At 34.9% G+C, this 26,453-nt stretch overlaps 1 protein-coding gene across 2 annotated transcripts in view; it reads right to left on the reverse strand.

The window, feature by feature from the left end:
- The window catches only part of LOC127843686 (uncharacterized), a 28,704-nt gene extending 5,386 nt beyond the window's left edge, over positions 1-23,318 (reverse strand). Inside the window, exons 1-8 of one of the 2 annotated variants that reach the window (XM_052373402.1) lie at positions 22,875-23,318; positions 21,780-21,843; positions 16,555-16,858; positions 15,087-15,148; positions 8,717-8,769; positions 6,654-7,486; positions 4,765-4,886; positions 313-725 (exon numbers count right to left, since the gene is read on the reverse strand). In XM_052373402.1, the coding sequence (XP_052229362.1) occupies positions 313-725; positions 4,765-4,886; positions 6,654-7,486; positions 8,717-8,769; positions 15,087-15,148; positions 16,555-16,858; positions 21,780-21,842 (1,850 nt within the window). In that variant the 5' untranslated portion in view covers position 21,843; positions 22,875-23,318. The remainder of the gene's footprint in view (positions 1-312; positions 726-4,764; positions 4,887-6,653; positions 7,487-8,716; positions 8,770-15,086; positions 15,149-16,554; positions 16,859-21,779; positions 21,844-22,874) is intronic. The other variant, XM_052373404.1, reaches the window with a different exon arrangement.
- Positions 23,319-26,453: the final 3,135 nt, after the last annotated feature.

Genomic DNA, 26,453 nt, shown 5'->3' on the forward strand with positions numbered 1-26,453 from the left:
TCATGGGTTAAAAAAACAATCAAATTGTTTTCTCCTACCTTATTGACAAAATCTTGTTCTTAAACAAATTAAAAGAAATTAAAATTGCTGTTCCAAAACAACATGTGTTAAGTCTTCATGTACATGTATTTTACTAGACATAAAATGATAATACAAGAATTAAAGACATTCCAAAACAAAACTTACCCTTGAATTTTAATCAGGAAACCTTTTTTCCACCATAACAAGACAATCAACTCTATGGATGCTGTCTTGAAAGTACTTTTTTAAACTTAACACGGAGAAAAACGAAAAAGATTCCTCTCAACTTACCCCCTCTGAAGAATCCATTCTTCTTTACAACCCAACACCATATCTTGCTCAGCCTGCCATTTATTTCCTTCAACACCTGGCCCTTTATTCCATCCAGCAGCAGCACTAATGACATGCCTTTCTCCAAACCACTGTCCCTGTCCATGCTTTCCACTCCAACTTCCTGCATCCTGCCTTTCATTCAACTCATCTCTTCTTTTTCTACTGTTGAATTCTCCGCCCCAGAAATTACTTCCGCCACCAGCAAGCCCTGTTTGATTGTGTCTGAAACCAATTTCCGAGGGCGATTTACGCCCAGTATCATTACTGGCACCAAGCCAACTTGTAGGATTGTCTTTTATGCCATGCACATAGTTTGAACGGGGATGGTGCCGTAGGGCTAGGTAGCATTCATAATCGAAGAATAAAGAAACCTGAAAAAGTTTAGACAAATGAGCAATGTGATTCAATTATAAATAAGTCAACATTTCTGGATTTAATTCAATAAATTATTTTTGAATTAAAAAAATGATATTTTTTTAGACACAAAAACAAAACGTTGAATTATTTCAGTGAAGGAAGAAAAAAACAAGAGCTGTGTTTGTAAAACACGATGCCCCCTATTGCACTTTTAAGCTGCAATTTTATAGAAAATTAATAAAGGGACCTTTTCACATATTGGTAAATTGACAAAATTATGTATAAAAAATTGTTTCACATTCACAAATTTTATTTGTAGTTATGATATTTGTGAGGAAACAGTATAACTGTACAATTACCATGCTCTAAAATATCCATTAAAAGCATCTTTTGACGATTTAAAAACCTGAAAATTATAAAGGGTTGCAGTGCCAAACGATTGAATAATTTGAAGAGACTTGTTGTTGTTGTTTTATTACAAGGATAAAGTATAAACAAGCAAATTCATTGAATTGATATCCCCCGCCAATATGCTTCTGGACACAAAAGTGTTTGGCACTCAAAAAAGCATTTTTTCAAGATACAAAGGGCCATAACTCCGTTATTAACAGATGGTGTACAAAGCCATTTGGCGTGCATCATCCTCTTATCCATATATATACTCATACCAAGTTTCAATGTAATCTGCCAAAGCACTTCCAAGATATGGCTCCGGACATAAAAGTGCAGGACGGACGGAAAGACCGACGGACAGCGCCAAAACAATATCCCTTCGCCTATGGCGGGGATAATAACGTCACTCATTCTATGAGCACAGATGGCCCAGTGGTCTAAGTGTTAGACTCTTACTCAAGGGGTTAGTGGTTCAAGTCCAGTTGAGGGTTACTTTTTTTTCTTTCTTTACTCTTGCTTTTTACTAGAGCTGTTTAGATAACATGTTTACATTTATCAATATCACGCATTTAATGCCAACCTTCAATATCTGCCAGAATCTAAGAAAAGGTCCCTTTATGTCCAATGTCTATACATTTGTAAAAAAAAAATCAATGCCTCAAAACAAAACTCAAGCCTAACCTGAAAGTCATGTACGTAGACTCACACAATAAAAATAAGGTCAGTATCTAAAAGTTACTCCAAAACAATATGTGTTTGTGAAACACAATGTTCCCCTATATGACATTTGACCTTGAAGGATGACCTTGACATTGACCCTTCACCACTCAAAATGTGCAGCTCCATAAGATACACATGCATGTCAAATATAAAATTGCTAGCTTCAATATTGCAGAAGTGACATAACATGAGCAATTTGGACCCATATATTTGACCTTGAAGGATGACCTTGACCTTTCACCACTCAAAATGTGCAGCTCCATGAGATACACATGCATTTCAAATATAAAATTGCTAGCTTCAATATTGCAGAAGTGACATTACATGAGCAATTTGGACCCATATATTTGACCTTGAAGGATGACCTTGACCTTTCACCACTCAAAATGTGCAGCTCCATGAGATACACATGCATTCCAAATATCAAGTTGCTATTTTCAATATTGCAAAAGTATTCATAAAATAAGCAATTTGGGCCACATATATTTGACCTCTGACCTTGAAGGATGACCTTGACCTTTCACCACTCAAAATGTGCAGCTCCATGAGATACACATGCATGCCAAATATCAAGTTGCTATCTTCAATATTGCAAAAGTATTCATAAAATAAGCTAATGGGCCACATATATTTGACCTCTGACCTTGAAGGATGACCTTGACCTTTCACCACTCAAAATGTGCAGCTCCATGAGATACACATGCATGCCAAATATCAAGTTGCTATTTTCAATATTGCAAAAGTAATCATAAAATGAGCGATTTTGGCCACATATATTTGACCTCTGACCTTGAAGGATGACCTTGACCTTTAACCACTCAAAATGTGCAGCTCCATGAGATACACATGCATGCCAAATATCAAGTTGCTATATTCAATATAGCAAAAGTTATTGCAAAATGTTAAAGTTGGGGCAAGCAGACCAACCAACAGACCAACCAACCAACCAACAGACAGGGCAAAAACAATATGTCCCCCACTACTATAGTGGGGGACATAAAAATCACGTACCTAAAATAAAGTAAATATCTGAAAGTGTTTAGGAAACAACTCTGAAACTGACTAGTGTGACTGCTACAGTTTGTCAACCAATTCCCGATAATCAGCAGTTCCAATTAATTTGTATTAAATTTTCCATAATGCCCCAATAATAACAAAATGATATTAGTGTCTACGGTACACATAAGGTACAAGTAAAGGAATAAATTAACACAGCTTTAGCAAAAAAGCATTTGTATTATGCTTACAGGGGGGATAAATGCAGCAAAAAGTTAACCGGAACTGATTGAATGAGTTATGATTTGAAACGTGCATATAAATATAGAAGGCTTTATTATTTTCAAATAAACTTTTTGCTGATTGAAAACAAATGCCATGACAATGTTTTGAAGTACTGATTATGCAAGTTGAATGATTTTTAATAATTTTCCAAAGGTTGAACTTTAATTGGCTATTTTTTTTACAAAAAACTGCATATGCCATCTGGCCTAACCTGTTATCATACAAAGTAAATTTTACCCTTTATTTTTACATCTTCTCACATTGACTCTAGATCCCGAAAGAAATTATGTTCAAAAGAATTAACGTTTTTTGTTGGGTTATTCTAAACTGGTTGACTGACTGTATATGCCACCCTAATGGGGGCATAAACAGTTTCAAGTATAGCGTTACATAATTTCTGCAGCCTTTAGCAATGTATGTTATTTGACGATTAACTTGAATTGATTTCAGTTGTATCACAGATGTGGGAAAGTTGGATGGAATTAAGTCAAATTTATTCAGTTTATGAATGCAAAAAGTGAAAGTAAGATCAAGAGAAAACTAGGTTGATTTGGGTAAGGTGTTGTCCCAGAGAACCTGGGCAGACTGCAGTAAGCCCAGTTTTACCAAATGGATTAAAACAAAAAGAGCAAATTATTTAAGAGCACAGATATCAAAATCTTCTGTCAATTTATTAATGTCCAAAGTCAACTGAGAATATTAGCTAGATCTGCAGAATATAGCCTTCATAATAAAGTTCAACCCTATGAGGAGTAACACCTACAAGTTGATTGGTAAACAAGAGATGTGTTTGTCAGAAACACAATGTCTCCTATTGCGCCGCTTTGAAATAAAATTTAAATGATCATTTGACAGGTTTACAAAATGAAATTATCTCCCTTTTAAAGCTTATAACTTCCCTTGGATTGTATTTTTTGACTTTTGACCTTGAAAATAACCTTGACCTTTCACCACTCAAAATGTGCAGCTTTATGAGATACACATGCATGCCAAATATCAATCTTCAATTTTCAACAAGAGATGTGTTTGTCAGAAACACAATGCCCCCTAATGCGCTGCTTTGAATGTCTTTTTTTGTTGTTGACCGTTGACCTTGAAGGATGACCTTGACTTTTCACCACTCAAAATGTGCAGCTCCATGAGATACACATGCATGCCAAATATCAAGTTGCTATGTTCAACATTGCAAAAGTTATGAAGAAGGTCAAAGTTTTGGTTAAAAGTTTTGGGACATTTTTTTACCTTTGACCTTGAAGGATGACCTTGACCTTTCACCACTCAAAATGTGCAGCTCTAAGAGATAAACATGCATGCCAAATATCAAGTTGCTTTGTTCAATATTGCAAAAGTTATGAAGAAGGTTAAAGTTTTGGGACACTCACATACAATGACAGACAGGCCAAAAACAATATACCCCCGATCTTTCGGTCCGGGGGCATAAAAAGTTATGACCAAACTTTAACGAAGGTTAAATTTTTTTTTTTAAAGTTTTGGGACACACACAATGAATGAATGAATAAATGACAGACAGACAGGCCCAAAACAAAATACTCCCGATCTTTCAATCCAGGGGGCATAAAAACATTGTGGTACACTTCACTCCTGTGCTAAGTGACAACTTTAGATAGGTTAAACGATAATTTCTTAACTATACAATACCTGTTGCAAGCAAATGTCTGGATATGAATTCACTTTGGAGACCCAGTCTACCGGTGGTTGTCGTGACAACTTGCTGTCTGCAAGTCTCAACAATGACTCTGGTTTGTACCAGATCCATGGTTCTGGAACGAAAACATTGGTGAAATGTCAGACACAAGTCAAACTGCCAAAACCAAATACCAATAGATATTTGTTGCTTTAAAACAGTTGTATTTTTGCCCTATTCAACAATTTTCCAGGTATATAAGTGCAATGAACTTGTAAACCTATTCATTTATAACGACAAACAGACCTTCATGTGGACTGGGTTTATCCGTTTAAGTAATGTAGATGGCTTGTTTAAATAATTCTTGTTTGCAAAAACTATTCCATGTACTAGCAGTTTTTTTCCCCCACCATATTGGGAATGGGGCCGGGTCCCTTTGAATTGGGAAAATGTGTGACAAAAATTGGGAAATTAGTATTGTTGCTGTTTTGCTAAAAAATGCTTTAAATTGAGAACAGAAGTGTTTGAGAATAGATGTGTTTTAGTATTTTTTTTTTCTAAGGTTTAACTTATATGGCTGGATGGGAGATGAACAAAATTGAAATCCTAAAATAAAAAGATTTTTTTTTTGGAAAACTATTGGGAATTTTGGGTCTCATTAAGGAAAAATATATTTTCTATTTCCATTTAGAATGGGGCCGAATACTGGACCCGATTTTAAACAAAACAAAACACTGACTAGCAAGGGTAAATCACAGCTGATTTTAACAGAGTTACAGAAATCTGTAGGTTAGATTTAGACCAAGTAGGAAGGGAATTCATTAGGCTGATCAACCTGCATGTTTTTACACAGATATGGACACTCCTGTAGCAGCAGCTTTGTAATGTTACATCACAGTTATTCACAGGACTAGGCTAAATGATCACTTCAAAGTCAAATTGTATCCTCTAATTGTATTGCTATTGCATACTTTATATGAATCTACGATTATATTAAATCTGGGTTGAAAATGATAAATATCATCACCTACCATTTCATAGTGCATGCAAAACGCCACACAATGATGCAACTTTGAATGTGTCCTGTTGAAGCTTTTTAACCTGAACTTAAGTACTGTCGCGAACTGCGATTAATTATACCTTGGGTGTGGATGCTGGATCTGATACCTGATATTGTTCGAGAGAGAGGGTTTGTTCGTTCTATATTAAATATGCTCATTTGTGAGAGAGTTGACATTTTCGGGCTGTTTTATGTTGTTAATGTTGATAAGTGTATGTCTGCTTTGTGATTATGGACAAAATGTTTAGTTGGAATTTAGGCATTTAAGAAGTAACATCGGAAACCTTTAACTGTGGAATTATAGTTGAATTAAGACTAGCAATATTAAAATAACTAAATATTAAGTGTACTAATAGAAACAGCTTATTTGGAATAATATGAAACTTGTGTTGAAATAAAAATAAAATCCGATCTAAAATATTAATAAAGTGTTGTGTTATTAATGAACTCAATGTAGTGATTAGCGAGCTTTTCCAATGTTCTATTTGAATTACTGTTCGGACTGTATACAATTTAATTCAAAAAAGCTTTATTATTTCCATAAATGATCATTTCTGGTCCTTTTTTCAAGATGGATTGTGGAAAACAAATGTAACAAAATGATGCAAGGCTAATTTTTTGCAGGAGTCAAAACTGAGAAAATTGCAATTTGCTTGCATCAAAATGCAGGATTCTGCTTCAATTGAAATCACTATATGGTCCTTGATAAGATGAATCCCTGCACACACTTTACCCCTGGGCAGACTGCAGTGCCTTATCTGAGAGAAGACTTGACATGGATTAAACCCAGTTTACCCAGAGAAAACCTAATATATTAAACCTACATAAGTGTATGCAACTTACTTGGTTCCTCTGAATTGCACATTATGTAGAATTTGAACATTCTTCTCCGGAATTTCGCAGACCTTTTCCCACCCGTCGTGTTGTCTTCAATCCTTCGTATCTCATCCTTACTACTACCTGGGCCCAATGGTTGCCGCAATACAACAACATGACCATGCGGAGAACTATTCTCAAGCTCACTTTTCCTGACAACTTTATTGTTAGTTGTGGTTATTCCATTCAAAGATTCATCATTGCCTTGTGTAGTTATTTCTTCAACTTCAAAATCAAGTTCAGCTTCTATTTCATCAATGTTACAAGGATAGTTGTTGGAACAATCTCCACCAAAATTTTCGTCTAAACTGCTATAAGAATTCTCCTTTGAGGCTTGAGGGGTCAGGGTCACTTTATTAAAGGCGTCTGTGAGGTCATCCATGTCTTCCAAGTCATACGCCTGCTCACTCTGGTCCTCAGTGGTCTTAGTACTGACACTATCAGACGTACTCTCATCGACAGAAACACTATCCCTGTCTCGATACGCTGCTGGATCAAAGTCTGTAGCCAAACTCTTCATCTGTCTTCTTTGGCCATTTTTCACAAGGTCCCAGATATTGACCTTGTTAGTGGGCGTTGTCTCTACCTCAGAGATGGACTCACAGGGACTTGGGCTTCTTTCCCTGGCAGGTATGGCAGCTAGGTACCTATCAAGGATCCCATGATCTATGTCATTGCCGTTGTTGTTGTGGTTTGCCCAGCGCTGTGAGTCTGGGAGGTGCAAGTCTTCATGCAGGCCTTCATCCACAGACATGGACCGAGTCTTCACTTCTCCACAGTACACTGGCATGTCTGATACACTGCAAGCCCCCAAGCAAAATTTCAACCACATTGTTTGAGTCAAGTCATGGGAAAACTGGGCTTAATGAATGTGTAAAGTGTAGCCTGCACAGGCTCATCAGCGACCACACTTTCCGCCTACACTGGATTTTCTTTTATGAAATACTTCCTTACACAAACAACTCCTTCAAAACAGGGAGTGTGGTCATTGATAAGCTTGTGCAGACTGCACAGGGTAATTTTGGAGAAAACAAAATACGCACATTCATTAGGAACAGGTTTCCAAGAACTTGGCTCATATTTTCAACACAATTTTTGGAAATATTTACATAACAAGAGCCATGTTCACATGGCCATCACCGCCGAAAGGTGTTTGCTTGTATGCGAAAATTTGTTTTAGAGAGTAGGATAATAATTGTAAAACATGGCACCTTTGTCATCTATTTATATTTCAAGGATCAATTAGTTATATAGTGTTGCAGTTATGCTGTAGAGAATAAAATATATGGATATAAAAGAAAAGGAGGTAATCAAAAAAGAAGACAAGAAACAGTCACTGTTCTTGATCACAGTATTTTTCCTTAAACTCATCGATTCAAAACGGATACAAATTTACTATGAAATTAAATAAAGTGAGATAATTCAAAAACTAAGGTAGATAGAGTTATGGTTCTTAGTCACTGCACTTCTACTTGCCATCTGTTTATATTTCAAGTTTCAAGTAAATCCCTTCAGTAGATTTAGAGTTATGCTCCTGCCAAAAATTAACTTTGAAATTATATAAAGAGAGATAATTTAAAAACTAAGGTAGATAGAGTGATGTTTCTTGGTCACTGCACTTCTCGTTTCCATTTGTTTATATTCTAAGTTTAAAGTAAATCCATTCAATATATTTGGAGTTATGCTCTGGACAGAGTTTCTTACATCCAGACAGAGACTATTACTATATCCCCTTCCGAAATTTCATTTCGACGGGGATAATAATCAGAAGCTAGGACATCTTTCTCATTCTTAACAATTTAATTTCAAAGAAATAAATAAGTGTAAAATAATTTATCTTCCCTGCATGAACCTTCAAAAATCACCTTTTTGTGGACAAATAAATTAGTGGATGTCTGATATATAAAAAATAGGAATCTGTAAATTTCATTGCTCTGGTTTTATATTTTTATATTAACAAAAATTCATGCACAACAAATAATAATGATTGTACAGTGTTTTATATAACTGCAGGTGCATTGAGAGCTTACCTGTCTGACCTGGCCATGCAAACTGAAGTGTCTCCAAGACCTGAGTCACAGCTCTACAATATATAAAAGAACATAACTGGACCACCATACATCGTTATCACAGCATGAGTAGAGCTTACAATACAGTGCTTACACATATAGCTTCAAGCCTTGAACCTTTTACCACTTAGATACCTATTTTTACTCATTTGTAGATACTGATGAGCAACAAACAGCATAAAACCTGACAGACTGCAAGTTAATCGCAGGCTGTTGTGGTTTTATGCTGGTTGCAAAAGCCATCTATACTTTCATTCTTTTGGGGGAAAGGGTTAAACATTTAAATAGTGATATTCTTTGCAAGGGAAATATAAACATTCCATTAACAAAATAAGATTGCATTCTGTATTTCCAATCCCTTATCAGTATTGTTTTTAAAATAAATATTATGAAATGTGAATCAAAAGGCTTGCAATCTTTAACTGTGCAAGACCAATTATCCACATGAGTTATGTGTCCTTGATCTTAGTCCTAGGCATGATGCCATGATAGCCATAAAATATAGTCTAAGTAAATAAGCCAGACTGAAAACATGTTAAGTTGCAGAAGCATGCTTGAAAAGGGGGCAGGGTAACGTCATTTGTGAAAATCATTAGTTGGTAAACTCTGCAAATTTTAAGTTACTTAATTTGCTATTTCACTAAAGACCTTACATTAAACCATCTATTCAGCAAATACATGTATATTATACAGCGATTTTTTCCTTCTTTACAAAGTATCCGAAAACGGCACTTTCCCAATAAGCAAAAAACTACAACTTTCTCCATTGCTGTAAAAAAAATTCCCAATAGAAGGTTTCTAAAGGCAAGAGGGCCATGATGGTCCTGACCTGAATCGCTCACCTGACTAACCTTGCTACATCAACTTCTAAATAATCAAGAATCAAATTTTCTATCAGACCCATATACAATCCCAAGCCAGATTTAATTAAGATAAACATTCTGACAAAATTTCATTCTGAGGTGATGAAAACTGTGACCTATTTCATCTACACAAGGTTTTACTAGAATTGGCCTGGTGACCTTATTTTTGACCCCAGATGACCCATATACGATCCAAAATCAGATATTATCAGGATAAACATTCTGACTATATCTCATTAAGATCAGATGAAAACTATGACCTCGATTGTCTACACAAGGTTTATCTTTGATTTGAAATAATGACCTAGTATTTTACCCCAGATGACCCAAATACAATCCCAACCCAGATTTCATCAAGATTAACATTCTGGCCAAATTTTATTAAGTTTGGATGAAAACTGTGACCTCTACTGTCTACACAAGTTTTTTTTATAACTTTGACCTAGAGACCTAGTTTTTGACCCTAGATGACCCAAATTCAATCCCAGCCCAGATTTTAACAAGACAAACATTCTGACCAAATTTCATTAAGCTCTGATGAAAACTGTGACCTCTATAGTCTACACAAGGTTTTTCTATTATTTGACCTAGTGACCTAGTTCTTGACCCCAGATGACCCAAATACAATCTCAACCCAGATTTCATCAAGATAAACATTCTGTCCAAAATTCATAAAGATTGGATGAAAACTGTGACCTCTATTGTCTACACAAGGTTTTTCTATTATTTGACCTAGTGACCTAGTTCTTGACCTCAGATGACCCAAATACAATCCCAACCCAGATTTCATCAAGATTAACATTCTGACCAAATTTCACGAAGATTGGATGAAAACTGTGACCTCTTTTGTCTACACAAGGTTTTTCTATTATTGGACCTAGTGATCTAGTTTTAGAACCCAGATTACCCAGAGCTCTAGATAAGGATTTGTGAAATTAGTAACGGTACTGCCACTGACAGAAAGAAAAGGAGTAACGCTGAAAATCAATTAGTACCTGTACTACCATATCCCAAATAGAGGTAGTACTGTACTACCCGTGTTCTTGGATATTGAAGGGTGTATAACTGGTCACTTTACAGAAACATTTGCAGCAATTATAATAAATATATTTAGCTTCTTAAACAATTACTTTATAAGGTTTTCCATTTCTGAATTAGGATCATTAAAACTCATGACTTTATTTTATTTTATTGACAAACAAGATGCGTTTGTGAAACACAATGTCCCCCTATATGACGTTTGACCTTGTAGGATGACCTTGACCTTGTAGGATGACCTTGACTTTGACCCTTCACCACTCAAAATGTGCAGCTCCATGAGATACACATGCATTTCAAATATAAAATTGCTAGCTTCAATATTGCAGAAGTGAAATTACATGAGCAATTTTGACCCATATATTTGACCTTGAAGGATAACCTTGACCTTTCACCACTAAAAATGTGCAGCTCCATGAGATACACATGCATGCCAAATATCAAGTTGCTATCTTCAATATTGCAAAAGTATTCAGAAAATTAGCGAATTGGGCCACATATATTTGACCTCTGACCTTGAAGGATGACCTTGACCTTTCACCACTCAAAATGTGCAGCTCCATGAGATGCACATGCATGTCAAATATCAAGTCGCTATCTTTAATATTGCAAAAGTACTCATAAAATGAGCGATTTTGGCCATATATATTTGACATCTGACCTTGAAGGGTGACCTTGACCTTGACCTTTCACCACTCAAAATGTGCAGCTCCATGAGATACACATGCATGCCAAATATCAAGTTGCTATCTTGAATATTGAAATACTGCAAAAGTGTACATTAAATGAGCGATTTTGACCCATATATTTGACCTTTGACCTTGAAGGATGACCTTGACCTTTCACCACTCAAAATGTGCAGCTCCATGAGATACACATGCATGCCAAATATCAAGTTGCTATCTTGAATATTGAAATACTGCAAAAGTGTACATTAAATGAGCGATTTAGACCCATATATTTGACCTTTGACCTTGAAGGATGACCTTGACCTTTCACCACTCAAAATGTGCAGCTCCATGAGATACATATGCATGCCAAATATCAAGTTGCTATCTTCAATATTGCAAAAGTTATTGCAAATGTTAAAGTTGGCCCAAACCAACCAACCAACCAACAGACCAACCAACAGACCAACAGACAGGGCAAAAACAATATGTCCCCCACTACTATAGTGGGGGACATAAAAATATCAGCCAACTAGTAAGCTAAATAAATGAATACTTATGTCACTGTCTCATCTCAAAAAGATAATTGCTTTAGCAGTTAACTATCAAATCATATTTAGTTTTCCAATCTTCCACAGTTTTTGTTTGGATCTGTTTCCTGTTGTGTTTTCTTACGTTTTTAGCCACGGATGCAATCAAATCATTTAATATCGGTGCTACAATGTCTTTTTCTGGGTTTACAGATTGAATGTCAGGATGGTTAGATGACTGTATGTAGCCATTATATGACAAAAAAGTGTGTGTTTTTTAACCGCTTTTGGGTTTAGCCAGCCTTCCCATGCGCGCAAACATATTGTTTTTGATGGGTTTATGAGTAATCGAAAATCTCACGACAGAATAGACAATAATACCAGAACCCAGTCTACAACTTTTCGGTAATTTGAATTAACGAAAAGCGCCGTTAGGTTATAGACCGACAAATCACGCTGCGCTGACGCGGACGTTTCGGTACGGCCAGATTGTTATTGTAAATGCGTAAAAGGAAAATTAAAGTCGTAATTGTACATCCAGTTTATAAAAATAAATGCGTAAACCATAACGAAAAAGCCGTATTTACGGCTGTACGGCCCTTATCTGGAGCTCTGTTACCCAAATACAATCCACACCCCGATTTTATCAAGATAAACATTCTGACCAAATTTCATGAAGATTGGAAGCAAACTGGGGCCTCTATTGTCTACACAAGGTTTTTCTATTATTTGACCTAGTGACCTACCGGTAGTTTTTGACCCCAGATGACCCAAATACATTGCACAACCAGATTTCATCAAGATAAACATTCTGACCGAATTTCATAAAGATTGGATGAAAACTGTGACCTCTATTGTCTACACAAGGTTTTTCTACTATTTGGCCTAGTGGCCTAGTTTATGACCCTAGATGACCCAAATACAATCCCAACCCAGATTTCATCAAGATAAACATTCTGACCAAATTTCATAAAGATTGGATGAAAACTGTGACCTTTACTGTCTACACAAACAAAGTGTTGACGGACCCACGCAAGGACGCACGCACGACGCCTGACATCACACGGTCACATAAGCTCACCATGTCACTTTGTGACAGGTGAGCTAAAAAATAAATAAATAAAATGCAACATTTAGTTAGTTTATAAATGCAGCTCTATGGCTTGAACCTAAGTAAATATAATATTGACAACTTGACATCATTTAATTATCAATTTTTAAGTATTTGGGAACAAAAAATCAAATACACCAATTTCCCAATATACATGTAAACACTCAAGGACTCAAATTTTCCCAATTTCATGGTTTTTGCACACACATTTCCCCATTGGGCTGGTATCGGTACTGTTCCCAATTGGAAAAAAAAATCGCTGTTTATAAACAAGAGAGCCAATTGACTGCTCTTAAACGCTCATCTGAGTTCGTATATGAAAACACCTGACACAGATTCAAACATGTCCTTCATATTGCCAAAAAAGAAACTCTTAACAATTGTAATAAAGATTGAGTCATAATGGATCTTTCAGAGTGGTAACAAGTTTTTCTAAGTTTTGTGCTATTGATCGAAGTTTTTTTAAGAACATCGCCCAGAATTAAAAGGAGCCTAGGTATAACCAATGAACATTCTGTCCAAGTTTTATCAAGATGGAATCATAAATGTGGCCTATAGAGTGGTAACGAGGTTTTTCTTAGATTTGACAAGGTGAATGAACATGGTGACCTTTTTTTTGAGGCACATGAAAGAAATATGAAGCCTAGACAATGTTGAGATAAACATTCTAACTACTGTAATTACTCTATTTTTTTGGACACTAAGTTTTCGGACACCCCTTTTTTAGCACAAATAATTATTTTTTGTGACTCTTAATTTTCGGACACACAAGTTTTCGTCCATAATTAATGTCTCTAAATGTTCAGACAGTATATTTTACAGCGCTATTTTATCAAATTTTGGTCGTGTTTTCGATATCTAATGACACTTCGATCATGGGGTTTTACAATCAGATTAACATCATAAAACATGGCAGGTGCATGCCTGAGGGCAACAGACAATTACATTTGCGTTATTGGGTAAATAACCTTCTAAACCTATATTAAACAATGGTTTCGCCCGATAGCATAAGCGTTATGAAATTACCAGGGGTAGTGCCAATCAACAGTTCAATTATCTTACACAGTGGTACTACCCATTCTCAGTAAAATAACTGTGACAAATACTAAACGCTTCAAAGTGCGATGCACCCTTTGCAAGTTTTACGAACAATGGAACAACTATCGGAAATGAACAAACAAAGAATTCATAGTTTGCTTTTTTTATTGCGTTAATTACAGGTTCATACTAGCGATTATCGGTACATCACATGCTCATCTTTGAACTTGTAAGTCAAAGAACAACCTTGTAGTAACTTTCTGTCAAATAAATTAAGCATTTAAAATTATTTAAAATGCAGTGCAAACATATACAACTGTAATTTATACTTAACGGCATGGTATTTTACAAGCGCGTGATATTACTGGTAGTTGTTGATATAATTGACGCTATTTTTGGACACTTCAATTTTCGACTCAGTTTTTGGACACCTGTATTGTGTGAATATTTTTCGTATCTTAGTTTTCTGACACGAAAAAAATAATTATTTTTAATTGTCCAAAAACATAGAGTAATTACGGAAGGTTTCATCAATATTGTCATTCATGTTTATTCTAAAGTGATACCAAGGCTTTTTCTAAGATCTGACCATGTGGCCTTGTTTTTGAATACCCCTGACCCAGATTTTCAAGATTAACATTTTGAGTTGTATACAGATCATTTAGCAAAAAAACTAGAATGGTAACAAGGTCTTTCAAACAGTTAAACACTCTATTGCATTCTTAAATGTTTCATCAGTTCATAAAATATGGTCTCTAGATTGGTAAAATGTTTTTTCTAAGATTTCACCTGGTGAGATAAAATGTTTTTTCTAAGATTTTACCTGGTGATGTAATGTTTTATAAGAACCTGACCCAGATTGGAACCTGGCTTAGATAATATCAAGATAAACATTATGACCAAGTTTCATCACGACTGAGTGATAAAATGTGGCCTAAATAGTTGTTACAGTGCTTTTCAAAGATTTTAACTAGTTTTTTTGACACACATGACCCAGATTCAAACAGTTTTCAATTGTCAAGATAAGCGTAAGTATGTCCTTCAATACATTGAATGACATCCCATTAAATACCAGGTACTTACCAGCTGGGACTCTAGCCTCATCTTTCTGTTGACCAATGAACAAATTACAGCATTGGCAGTTTCTGAAATACAAAGAAGTTTAAATCAATTGTTGTTGAGTGTGAAAATTGTGAATCATTGGAAGATGTAATTTAATGCACCACAAGTACATGAATGAAACATAACAGGTGTGCCATGTACAATTAATTCAATTGAAATCATCTTTTATGTCGCAAAATTGTGTTATTTGTCAATAAATTTAATCAAAGACTTTCTCATCAGGAAAATTTGTATTCAATACACAATAAAAAATCTTATTTCTTAAGTTTTTTTTTTTTCAATGCCAATTTCTGATTGTACATAAATTGTTTAGCAAGTTTGTCTTGAAAACAAGGATTGAATAAAACAAGAGCTGTCAGAGGACAGCGCGCTCGACTATTAAGAGTGCTTGACAGTATAACGTAAGCCATCATGGAGAGGGGGGTATAATGTGGGCGTGTGGTCATTTAAAAGTTGATCTTTCAAAAATAAGAAAAGTTTGGGGGGATTCTGGGGTGGGGCGTAGATGGTTTGGGTGGAGTCCATTGTGGTATGTCAGGTAAGTGTTGTTTTGTCAAAGTATGAATCAACTGTGATCATAATTAAAGAAGTTATTGCAATTTAAGCAAAATTTATTAATTTGACCTTGAGTCAAGGTCATTCAAAGGTCAAGGTCAAATTCAACTTGCCAGGTACAGTACCCTCATGATAGTAAGAAAGTATTTGAAGTTTGAAAGCAATAGCCTTGATACTTTAGAAGTAGTGGATCTTAACACAAAATTTAACAAAATATTAAAAGTTACTAAGACAAAAAAGGGCCATAATTCCGTTAAAAAGCCAACCAGAGTTATGCAACTTGCCCTGTAGAGTCCCCTTACGATAATTAGTGAGTTTTTCAAGTATAAAAAGCAATAGCTATGATACTTTAGGAATAAAATGGACCAAAACACATAACTTAACCAAATGTTCATTTATCTAAGTATAAATGGCCATAATTCCGCCAAAATCCTTAAAACAGTTGTCTGCTCTTGTTTATAGATTGGGATCATGTTGGTCAAGAAGTATGCAAAATATGAAAGCAATATGTCAAAGGACACAGAAAATATTTGAGGTGATACGCAAACTTTTACATAAATTTACGAATAATATACATATTTTAAGTGAAAAAAGGGCCATAATTCTGTCAAAATGCTTGATACAGTTGTCTGCTCTTGTTTATAGATTGGGGTCATGTTGGTAAAAGAGTATGCAAAATATGAAAGCAATATGTGAACGGACTTAAAAAATATTTGAGGTGGTACGCAAACTTTAACATTCCAACGCTCACGCACACGGGAACGCCGCTGCAGGGGTGAGTAGGATAGCTCTACTATATATATTTCAATATAATAGTCGAGCTGAAAATATTGAAACTGCCCAGGATGAAAATATGAAAAGCAAATGTTCCGACCTGAGCCTTTCCTACCCCTTTGTTCTGTTTTCTTGGCCGAAAGTGGAGCAGGTTTTTCCAGCTTGAGAATCCTGGGTGCTCTGTAGCCAGTGTGTTGCGAGGACTGCTGGACTGTTCCTCCATTGGCTGTCTTCATGGGGGTGGTCTCCACAATGGCTCCCCTGTCACTGCTGCTAGAACGCCCATCTCTCATACATGTACTGCCCTGGGCACTTGATACAGATTGACTTCGTCTTAGTGGTGACGGCTTCGAGAGCAGCAGAGCCCTACGCGAGGTTTTCATAGTTCCTCTTTGATTTAATACCTGCATGGCGCAAAGCATATGCAATAACATAATGAAACTGGATGCAATGAACATGCATATTTTGCATGTTAATCGTTTACTTAAGTGCTAATCTTTTTTCTTGAAAGGGAATATAAGTTTCTCCTGAAAAGTGGCCCATCACCGGCTTAAATATTTAAAAATCTGGAAAAACATATGCCCAGAGCCTAGTGGACGCGTTGTCCCTTAACAATCAAGCCAAAATCTTCTATTTAGAAGGAGTGCTGTTCAGAGACAAGAGAGGACTGGTATTTTAAAGGTTTTATCTTCTCGTCAGACGTTTCCAAGAACTTACCACTGCATGCCACCCGTTGGTCAATTGTTTGATAAAAATCGCAAAAAGTTCACGGATGAGTACACAGCACTGGTCAGAGAGGTCACAAACAACCCAATAAAAGCACGAGGTGTCTATCTCTGCTAATAAAATAACTGGCAATAGGTTGTTGTTTTGTTTTTATCGAGTGCACCGGGATTGTTTCCCATATGGCCATCGCCCCCAGAGAGACGTGTTAGTTGGTTACGGGGGATAGTGCAAGATACAGGAGACACCCCGTTCCAGAGGTGACCCTGGGTCTTTTAGTGCCCGGTGTAAAGCACCTAGTACACTGCACATCGGTTTAACGTCTCATGCGAAAGACGAGTTAGTAGGTTAGGTGCAGCGGGGGATCAAACCAGCGTTCTCTGGATTGTGAAGCCAGTGTGTTACCACTAGACCACAGATCTGCTACATGGCAATAGGTTTATGCATGATGACCCTTAAGAACTGCCATGCGTTCACTGGCACCATTTTTTAGAGTTGACCTGGCGATCTATTTCTTGATCATACATGACTCAGTATCAAAACATGGCCTTCAAATTGTCAAGACCACAGGTGGTTAGCGTGTGGCTATGATATTAATTAGTGAAAACATCATTTTGAATGATAAAGTATCATATCTTAACGAAAAATTAACTTTTCTGGAAAAAAAATCACTATCAAATATATATATATATATATATATATATATATATATATATATATATATATATATATATATATATATATATATATATATATATATATATATATATATATATATATATATATATATATATATATAACAAGGTACTTCATCAATTTTGCAGCAATTTTCATAAACCCGGTCTCATTCAACGCAGAAATGAATTTTCTTTCTGGAAATGTATATATGTTGTTATATTTCTACACATGCTGGTTCAAATTTTAAGAAATAACACGATACACAATTCGCTTGACGTTGGCATATTGAACGGTCAATTGAGTATTGACCAGGCCGGCGGTCAATACCTGGTTAAAACCGGTCAATACTGGTCATTGCTGGTCGATTGAAAATTATAGCATTTAAACATCACAAAGAATGACTTTAAGCTATTCTATATTAAACCAATCGTTATCTTGTAATTGGTAATTTTTTTTTGAAAAATGTATTGTAAAAAAATCCTAAAAGCTGTAATTTTTTTATTCTTTATGATTTATGGAAACGGCCTCAAATACATAAGGACTAAGGCAACATCTTTATCTCAATGTATCAAATCTGTTAGTTAAGTATTATTACTATTGTAGGTACCATAGTACTTCACTTATCTATTGATATATCTATTTGATAAGCAGATGAACAAACAGAACTATTGTATTTTCTAGGGTTATAGATCTGGCCCCTAAGCCTTAATTCAATAATTGGTAATAAAATGCATGTAGTGTTATGTCTCTGATATTGATGAAGCAAATCTGCCCTTAGGCTATTTCATATCACTAAAACAAAAGGAGATAACTTGCTATACATTTAATAGTTACTTCTAACTTGTCTCCTTTAAGAGTATTAAGAGTGTTTTTTTTCCTTTCATATTTAAAAGTTCAATTGGTCTTCAAATGAATAAGCAGTCAAAGTTCTTGATTTTGCCAACAAATAATGTTTTCAAATTGTGGGTTTACTCTAGACTTTTAATTATTTTTCTTTTAATATTTATTTCTTATTATGTTTTATTTTTATTTTTATATCAATGGAAAATAAAATATTATTTCACTATTTTGTTTAAAAAGAACTTAAAGAAATCATAAATAATTGACAGACATTACCTAGTGAATTTGTGACAGTTCAACAACACACATTTTGATAGTGCCAGTATGATGTGATGATGATGACATGTTTATATCATTATGTGTATAAACTTTTTTTATCTCAAAAACATTGAATATACTTTTGATAATGCACTTCATTGGTGTGTCATATTGTAAATCTTGTTAAATCAAGCACAGAATTATCTGAACATTCATTAGTATTGAAAAAAAAGTTCAATCGACCAGAAACCACCAATTGACCAACATTGACTAATTTGCAAAATTTTGAGAGATTGGCCTCCAAATTGCATGAACAGGCAGGCCTTTTCCGCTCCATTTTGGGAAAACGCCACACTGGAAATTTGGGAATTTCGCGTCGTGAAAAAACCCATTTTGGGAAAAAAATAATCGCAAAACTGGCTCAATTGGGAAAAACAATCGCATGTAAATAGTGTTTCTTATATTTCAAAGAAGCCGTAAACTGGTAAACAACGTCTATTTTGATATCATATTATTACAATTTTACAAAATATTATGAACATGTATGATAAGTGCAGGTTTTTTTATCTGATTCTGGGGAAAGGGCCTGGCCTTTTTGAGGTAAAAAAAATCGCGCGAAACGCCGGATTTTTGGGCAAAATAAGAAAAGCATTAAATAATCAATTTAACATATTTTACTGTTTTTAAAACACATTCAATGCAACAGACAATTTAATTATGCAATATTGTTCTATTTTCTACATGGATCAGGTTAACTTATATATTTAAAGGTTTAATTTTTTTTGGAAATGGGATTTTTTTTCTCAATTGGGAAAAAAACCCAACCAGATTTGCATTGGGAATGGGGCCGAGATTCGGACCCATGGCATAGGACGGAAAAGGCCTGACAGGTATGGGTATTAATAGCTTAAGACATTATTGGCAACATGTCTGTTTAATTTATATTATGAATATTGTTTAATTAAGCATGGAATATTAATCAAAATTGGGGGGGTAAAGTTCAATCGACCAGTAATTGACCAGTAATGACCAATTCAGGAGTATTGACCGGGGCGGTTTTAACCGGTAAAAACCACCTGTTAAAACCAGGGGCGGTCGATTGGTGCCAACCCTGCGATTGACCTACTTGACAATGATCAGACCGTAGTAAATATTAAAGACACACCTTCGCATTGGACCTATGAAACCACTCGTATGTTTAAACTGTCAGTTAGTTGAAATGTATGTAAACAAAGGTATCAAACGGCGCTAGACAGTTAGTTTTTATGCATAATGCAAAAGCAAGCACGGTAAGAATGTTTTTTCACACGATTTATTGAATTTTGGTATCGAGGTCCGTGAACTTTGCAGGGAAAATGCCCTTTACTCCGTGAAGATTTCAATCATGAATACGGTCTGATCGATGTTAACTGGGTCACACTAGTTGTGTATCGTAATATTTCTTAAAAGTTGACACAGTATTTGTAAAAATATTGCAAGACATATACATTTCCAGAAAGGAAATTCATTTCTGCGTTGAATAAGACCAAGATCGTGAAAATTGCTGCAAAATTGATGAAGTAATGGCTGTTTAAAACGATGCACCCCGTTTTCGGGTGATTTCGAGTTGGATACTTTGTTAAATATATATTTGATAGTGAATTTTTTAACACCTCACCCCCCCCCCCCCCACCCCCAATAGGGTCAACATTTTAATGCGCTTTTCGATGTTGAAGCATTTTTATTTTGTTCATGTTTCAAAAACAGCCCCTGCAAGATACAATTCGACCAATTTTCATCGATACGGAGTCATAAATGTGGCCTCCAGATAGAGTTTTTCTAAGATTTGATCTGGTTATCTAGTTGTTTGACCCACGTGTTCCATATTTAACCTTGGCATATATATTGTCAATCAGGGCTCCCTCTGGCTTAAAATTTTCTGTAGCTAAATTTACCTATTTCTGTCTTAATTCATATTACTGAGGATATTATTCTATGGATAATGTAGAAAACCTTGTAGTCAAATGGAATTGTTTGGTGGCTCATTTGGCGAACGGCAGAGTGGGTCCTGGTCAATATATTTTATGACCAAGTTTCATCGAGTCTCTGGAAATTAAGAACATCAACAGAATCTACCAATATCTTTCCAAATAAGACCACTATCCATGATTGCAATTATATACAGATAATATATAGCAAAATATATCACACACAGTGTAATCAATAATCATATAAAAACATGCGAATAATTGTGCATCGATATAGAAGTTACAGTTGTACTATCTCAAAAATTAGTATAGTTATTTATTTAAAAAAACAACAACAGGTATACATGTCCGTACATACATATATAAATTATTGCATATGTCTATACAAATACTTTCTTTAGTATTTGACGCGATATCGCATAATCAATTCTCTTCACTTTTTCCTAATAAGGGTACTGTTTACAATATCAAATCCTTGGTGAAGTCTGTAAAATTTATACGGCCAAAATGCGGACGGTATAAAGTTAATTGATAATTAAAAGCTCTGAATTACCCTTACCAGAAGTTATTCATACTGTAACATTGTAACATATCCAATGTCATGTTGATAAATTTGTTTAATATTTAAAACAGTTTATGAATTTTGTTAAGTTGATTACCAATATTCAAAGTGTTTGTTAAAAAGTCTCTAATCTAGTCGAACAAAACTCATCATTACATCTACAAACACACATATATACAAACGCTACTTAGTAAATATCGTGTAATCGAAATATATAGAATAAAGATCCGTTACGCATGTTTTTAGAAAATGTTTACTAGAACTAATATTGATTTTTTAACACACAAATCCACTTACCCGACCGTATATGTAACAATCCTTGCAACTATCCGAACGCACAGAACACGGGAAATCGTGCATTCTAAAAGAGCGATATTGAATCAATATCAGAAATGAAATTTACCATCTTTATATATACATACTATAATTCAGCAGTTTGCTCTTTTGTTAAAAACAGTCATAATAAACGGCCCTTTCGGTGCTTACATCATAGTACCGCTTTAATAGACACGTGTTACTCAATAAAACAATGCGCGTTAATTTGTCGGCGAGATAAGACGTTTGCTAATTGCCAAATTAATATATTATTTCATTAGCGGAAATACTAATAACCATTTTCAAACACTGTCTGTCCCGCTTATTCTACTGCATTTTGTTACAGTTATATCTTCTTGAAACTTCAATTTATTGCAAGGTTTGAGGAATGAATAATCTGTAACGGCAATATTTCGGATACTGCTTGTTGAATTTTAAATAATAATGACTAACACATATTATTTTTCAATCATATTTATAATTTTATAAAGTTTATCAATTCACCGTTATATTGAACTTTTTAAATTGTATTTATTCTAACGAGAGCGCGCGATGCTTTTCGAGGGTTTATAATATTTTATAAAATTACATAATTTGTGTTCAATTTGAAGATTAATTATAATTTAATGTACCAATTATAACTTGATTGAAGATTTTTGTATATTTATATTAGATTTCTGTATATTCCTTTATTTCCAGCAACCGCGTTTATTCGTTAGTGTTAGTTGCAATAATGTACTTATAAAAGCTCAGATCATTCAAGAAGAACTATCATTAGTGTTTGTGAAAGTATGTGATTAACCCATATATGCCTAGTGGACTCTCATCCTTCTAAATGGGATCAATTTATTTCCAAAATAAGGGATGTCTAGTGTATTTATTTCTTTATTTAGAATAGATAGATTCTTATAGAAATTCCTTTAAGCCAATTTATTTCTATATTTAGAATAGATAGATTCTTATTGAAATTCCTTTAAGCCAACAGCGCAGACCCAGATGAGACGCCGCGTTTGCAAAGGCCTTTTTTTCTAGACGCTAGGCATGAATGGGTTAAGAAAGGAACAACAAATATCTTACCCCGAGAAAAAATAATCCGGTAAATCCTTGTAAGTTGGCTGATTGATTTATTAAATATTTTTTGTATTTACTTGTTTACGGTAAAGGTAGCCTAAACTACTCGACCCGACGAAGGATTGTTCAAGATAAGATTCAAGATCAAACAAATAAATCAGCATCGTACTGCGATGACTTAAACGTCACGTGTTAATCAACAAGTCTTTGATCGCCATTTGACTTGCATGCAAACCATTTCCTCCATGTGTGGTCATAGTTACATCAGATAAGAACGCATCAATGACAATTTGATGCATATATCAAAGCGCGTCCCCGCAGAGCATGTGCTGATACGAAAGATATGAAAGAAGCGGAACAAGTTTACGACCTTCCCGATAAGTATTGAGACAACTTGCTGTCCAGGTGCACGTTCATTCTCTTATCGCTAAATGCAAATACAATAGGTTTATTGCAAATAAACAAAATATAACCATCTTTAGTTTTCAATCCAGATGTAAATTACTGTTTGTATATTTTTTTTAATTATTCGGCGTAAGCTGTATTAAGCCAGCTTTTCACCCTGACTTGACCTTTGTAAGTGTCCAATAATATTCAAATAAAATTTCCCGCGCCTAGGTACGAATGAATACACTTCATTTATTCCATTGGCTGATTTGAGTATAACACCAGAACATTGGAAACATATCCGCGTCTTTGTAACACTGTTTTACTGCATGAAACAATTTTATCTCTTATGAAAAGGCTCAATAGATAGAACAGTTTTACAATCAATTTTCGACATAAATACAGTTTGTGCGTTCACCTTTTATTTTCAGAGAATTACCAGCGCAAAAGCGTTTATACTAAAGGCTATATTCTCATATTTAGTACTTACTTGCATTGCATTTCAACCCGCGAGGTTTCGGGTCAATTCGCGGTCATTGTGTGATAGTCAGAGTTTATATACAGTTCATCACCGGAGTTCGCAGAAGGGGTTGCGATCTTTTCATTGAAGGAAAAAATTGGAATCTATGCTATTTTTGTCTGATGGAGTAAGTAGTTCGTTTAGTCGCTTTGTCGATATATCAATATTTTAGGCACAGCTGTTGCCTTGGTCGTGTACAGTTGGCGTAAACAAGCCGTCGTTTCAGCAGCAGAATTGTTACCTAACTTTAATGCATTGCATTCCAATCCGCAAGGTATCAAGGTCAGTTTGCGGTCAGTTGCAGAAATCTTTATATAAACGCCGTCTCGTAAACTTTGTGCACTTGAAGTCTGTTTTGATCAAAAAGATACTAAATAAAGATATTCGGCGATATTATTGTGGTATGTCATTCATCGATTTTTAATATGTTTTCAACATTTGCATGATAAGGAGAAATTTTGATAAAATTAATTAGAAATATTTATCCATTTAGACCAGTTTATTAAGCATGAGCACAATAATTCACTATACTATAATTATGCAATTAAATAAGATTCGAGTATTGCCGGCTGACCTATATGCACTCGTTTATTTTCATGTTTCTTGTGTTTTTCTATTCTGTAAATATAGATATCTGAGTAATAATATCACATAAAGCAAAATAAGCCACGAAATCTGGCGCAACACCCCGTAATTGATTTGCTTGTGATGTAGCTAAGGACTGCGCAGAAAAAGGCCTCCGCTGCTTTTTATCTCATAGAGATAACTTTTGATCGTTCATAAACATCGACCACAATCAACGCCGTATATCTTTTTTTAAAGATATTTCTTGTTTTATATGCAACGTCGAATGAGTAATAGAAATAAAGTGTTTAACTGTTAAAAGCTCGTATCGTTCATCCTAACCGACTTGGATGCTGTGAATAAGCGTTAAAATAGATTCCGGTCACGTACTGTAGCGAGGTTTTCCTTTTGTTCTATTAGATTAACTGTAACGACTGTATACAATTTAATCACTACATTGAGTTCATTAATAACACAACACTTTATTAATATTAAGATCCTATTTTATTTTGTATTTCACCACAAGTTTCATAATATTCCAAAATATGCAGTTTATACTTTCACTCTTAATATTTAGTTATTTCCTTATTGCTGGTCGAAAAGCAACTGGCCCTAAAATCCCTAAAAACTGAGAATTTCTGAAGAATATGGTGTCTGTATTATTTCGAAGAGATAAAGCAGTGAGAGGTTGTCTGATTAAACTAAAGAGAGAGCCTTACTGTAAACATAACCCCTAGCTTGAACTTATTAATAGCAAATAAACCTAACACTATCATGGGGGTTACTCTCATCTCGCGACACATACGTTGTTCTGAAAGACGCACAGGGAATAAGACTTCCGAGAGACTCAATAAATAAGGGAATTGCATGGCATAATTGTACTATCATTGCATCCCTTGATATTTTAACATATTCATGCCTAGTTGACGGGGTACGGACATAAGCCCTCTAGGACATTAGCCCCTAGGACATGAGCCCCTAGGACAAAAGCCCCTAGGACAAAAGCCCCTTTAAAAAAGTGCATGGTAGGACATTAGCCCCCAGGTGTTTTAAAACGTTCAAACTTTTCTACAGGTAAGCATTTTTATTCCATTTTTTAAATTTCATATGTATATAGAAACAATATGTATAGCCTGTACCACACACGTAAATTTTAGTGTTTTATTTTTACAATTTCTTTACTATTTTTATCTTTGGACTTATTTTGCAAACATTTTGCTATCTGACATTATCCAGAAGTCTAAAATTACCTTACAATTAGATACATAAGTAACATATTGTGTTGTTGTTGCTGTTAAAAAAAAACAACCATTAATTCCATTTATTTAAAAAAAGGTGAAATTAAATACCTAAAAAATGAATGTAAACATAGATAGGGGCTAATGTCCTAAGGGGCAAATGTCCTAGGGGGCTAATGTCCTAAGGGGCTAATGTCCTAGGGGCTTTTGTCCTAGGGGCTAATGTCCCAGAGGGCTAATGTCCTACACTCCTAGTTGAATCTCCCATCCTTCCAAATTGGATCGATTAATTTCCAAAATTAGAGATGTCTTGAATGTATTAATTTCTATATTTAGAATACTTCTGACAGAAATTCCTTTAAGCAAACAGCGCAGACACTGATGAGACGCCGCATCATGCGGCGTCTCATCTGCGTCTACGCTGTTTGCCAAGACCTTTTTCTAGACGCTAGGCATAAATGCGTTAATTTCGGTAGCATTTTATTGAAAATCCGTTGCAATTGTATGATTCTTTCATCTCACCCAGTTGATATTATTCAATTTAAACAAATGCGGTTCAAATTTGATATGCCTGTATTATGAAACAAAATATAACGACGTTAATCAAAACCGCATGTAGGTAAAATGCCAGAATTAAAAATATCAGAGGAAATAAATGGCAGCAGTAAACAATCCAGAGGTAAAAATGCCAGATGTTGTATAGTAAAATAGAGTTTTGAGCAATATTTGTTAGGATATTGAGTAATGGTGGGATTATATTATGTGCTTATTTTTTGTTATGACATTTCCTAACTTATATTTGTTTAAAGATCAACGGACGGTGTTTTGAAAACCTTAAATACACCAATTTTGTGATCTTATAATGTGTTAATGCAT

Source organism: Dreissena polymorpha, chromosome 9, assembly GCF_020536995.1.
Source record: "Dreissena polymorpha isolate Duluth1 chromosome 9, UMN_Dpol_1.0, whole genome shotgun sequence".
NCBI lineage: Eukaryota > Metazoa > Mollusca > Bivalvia > Myida > Dreissenidae > Dreissena > Dreissena polymorpha.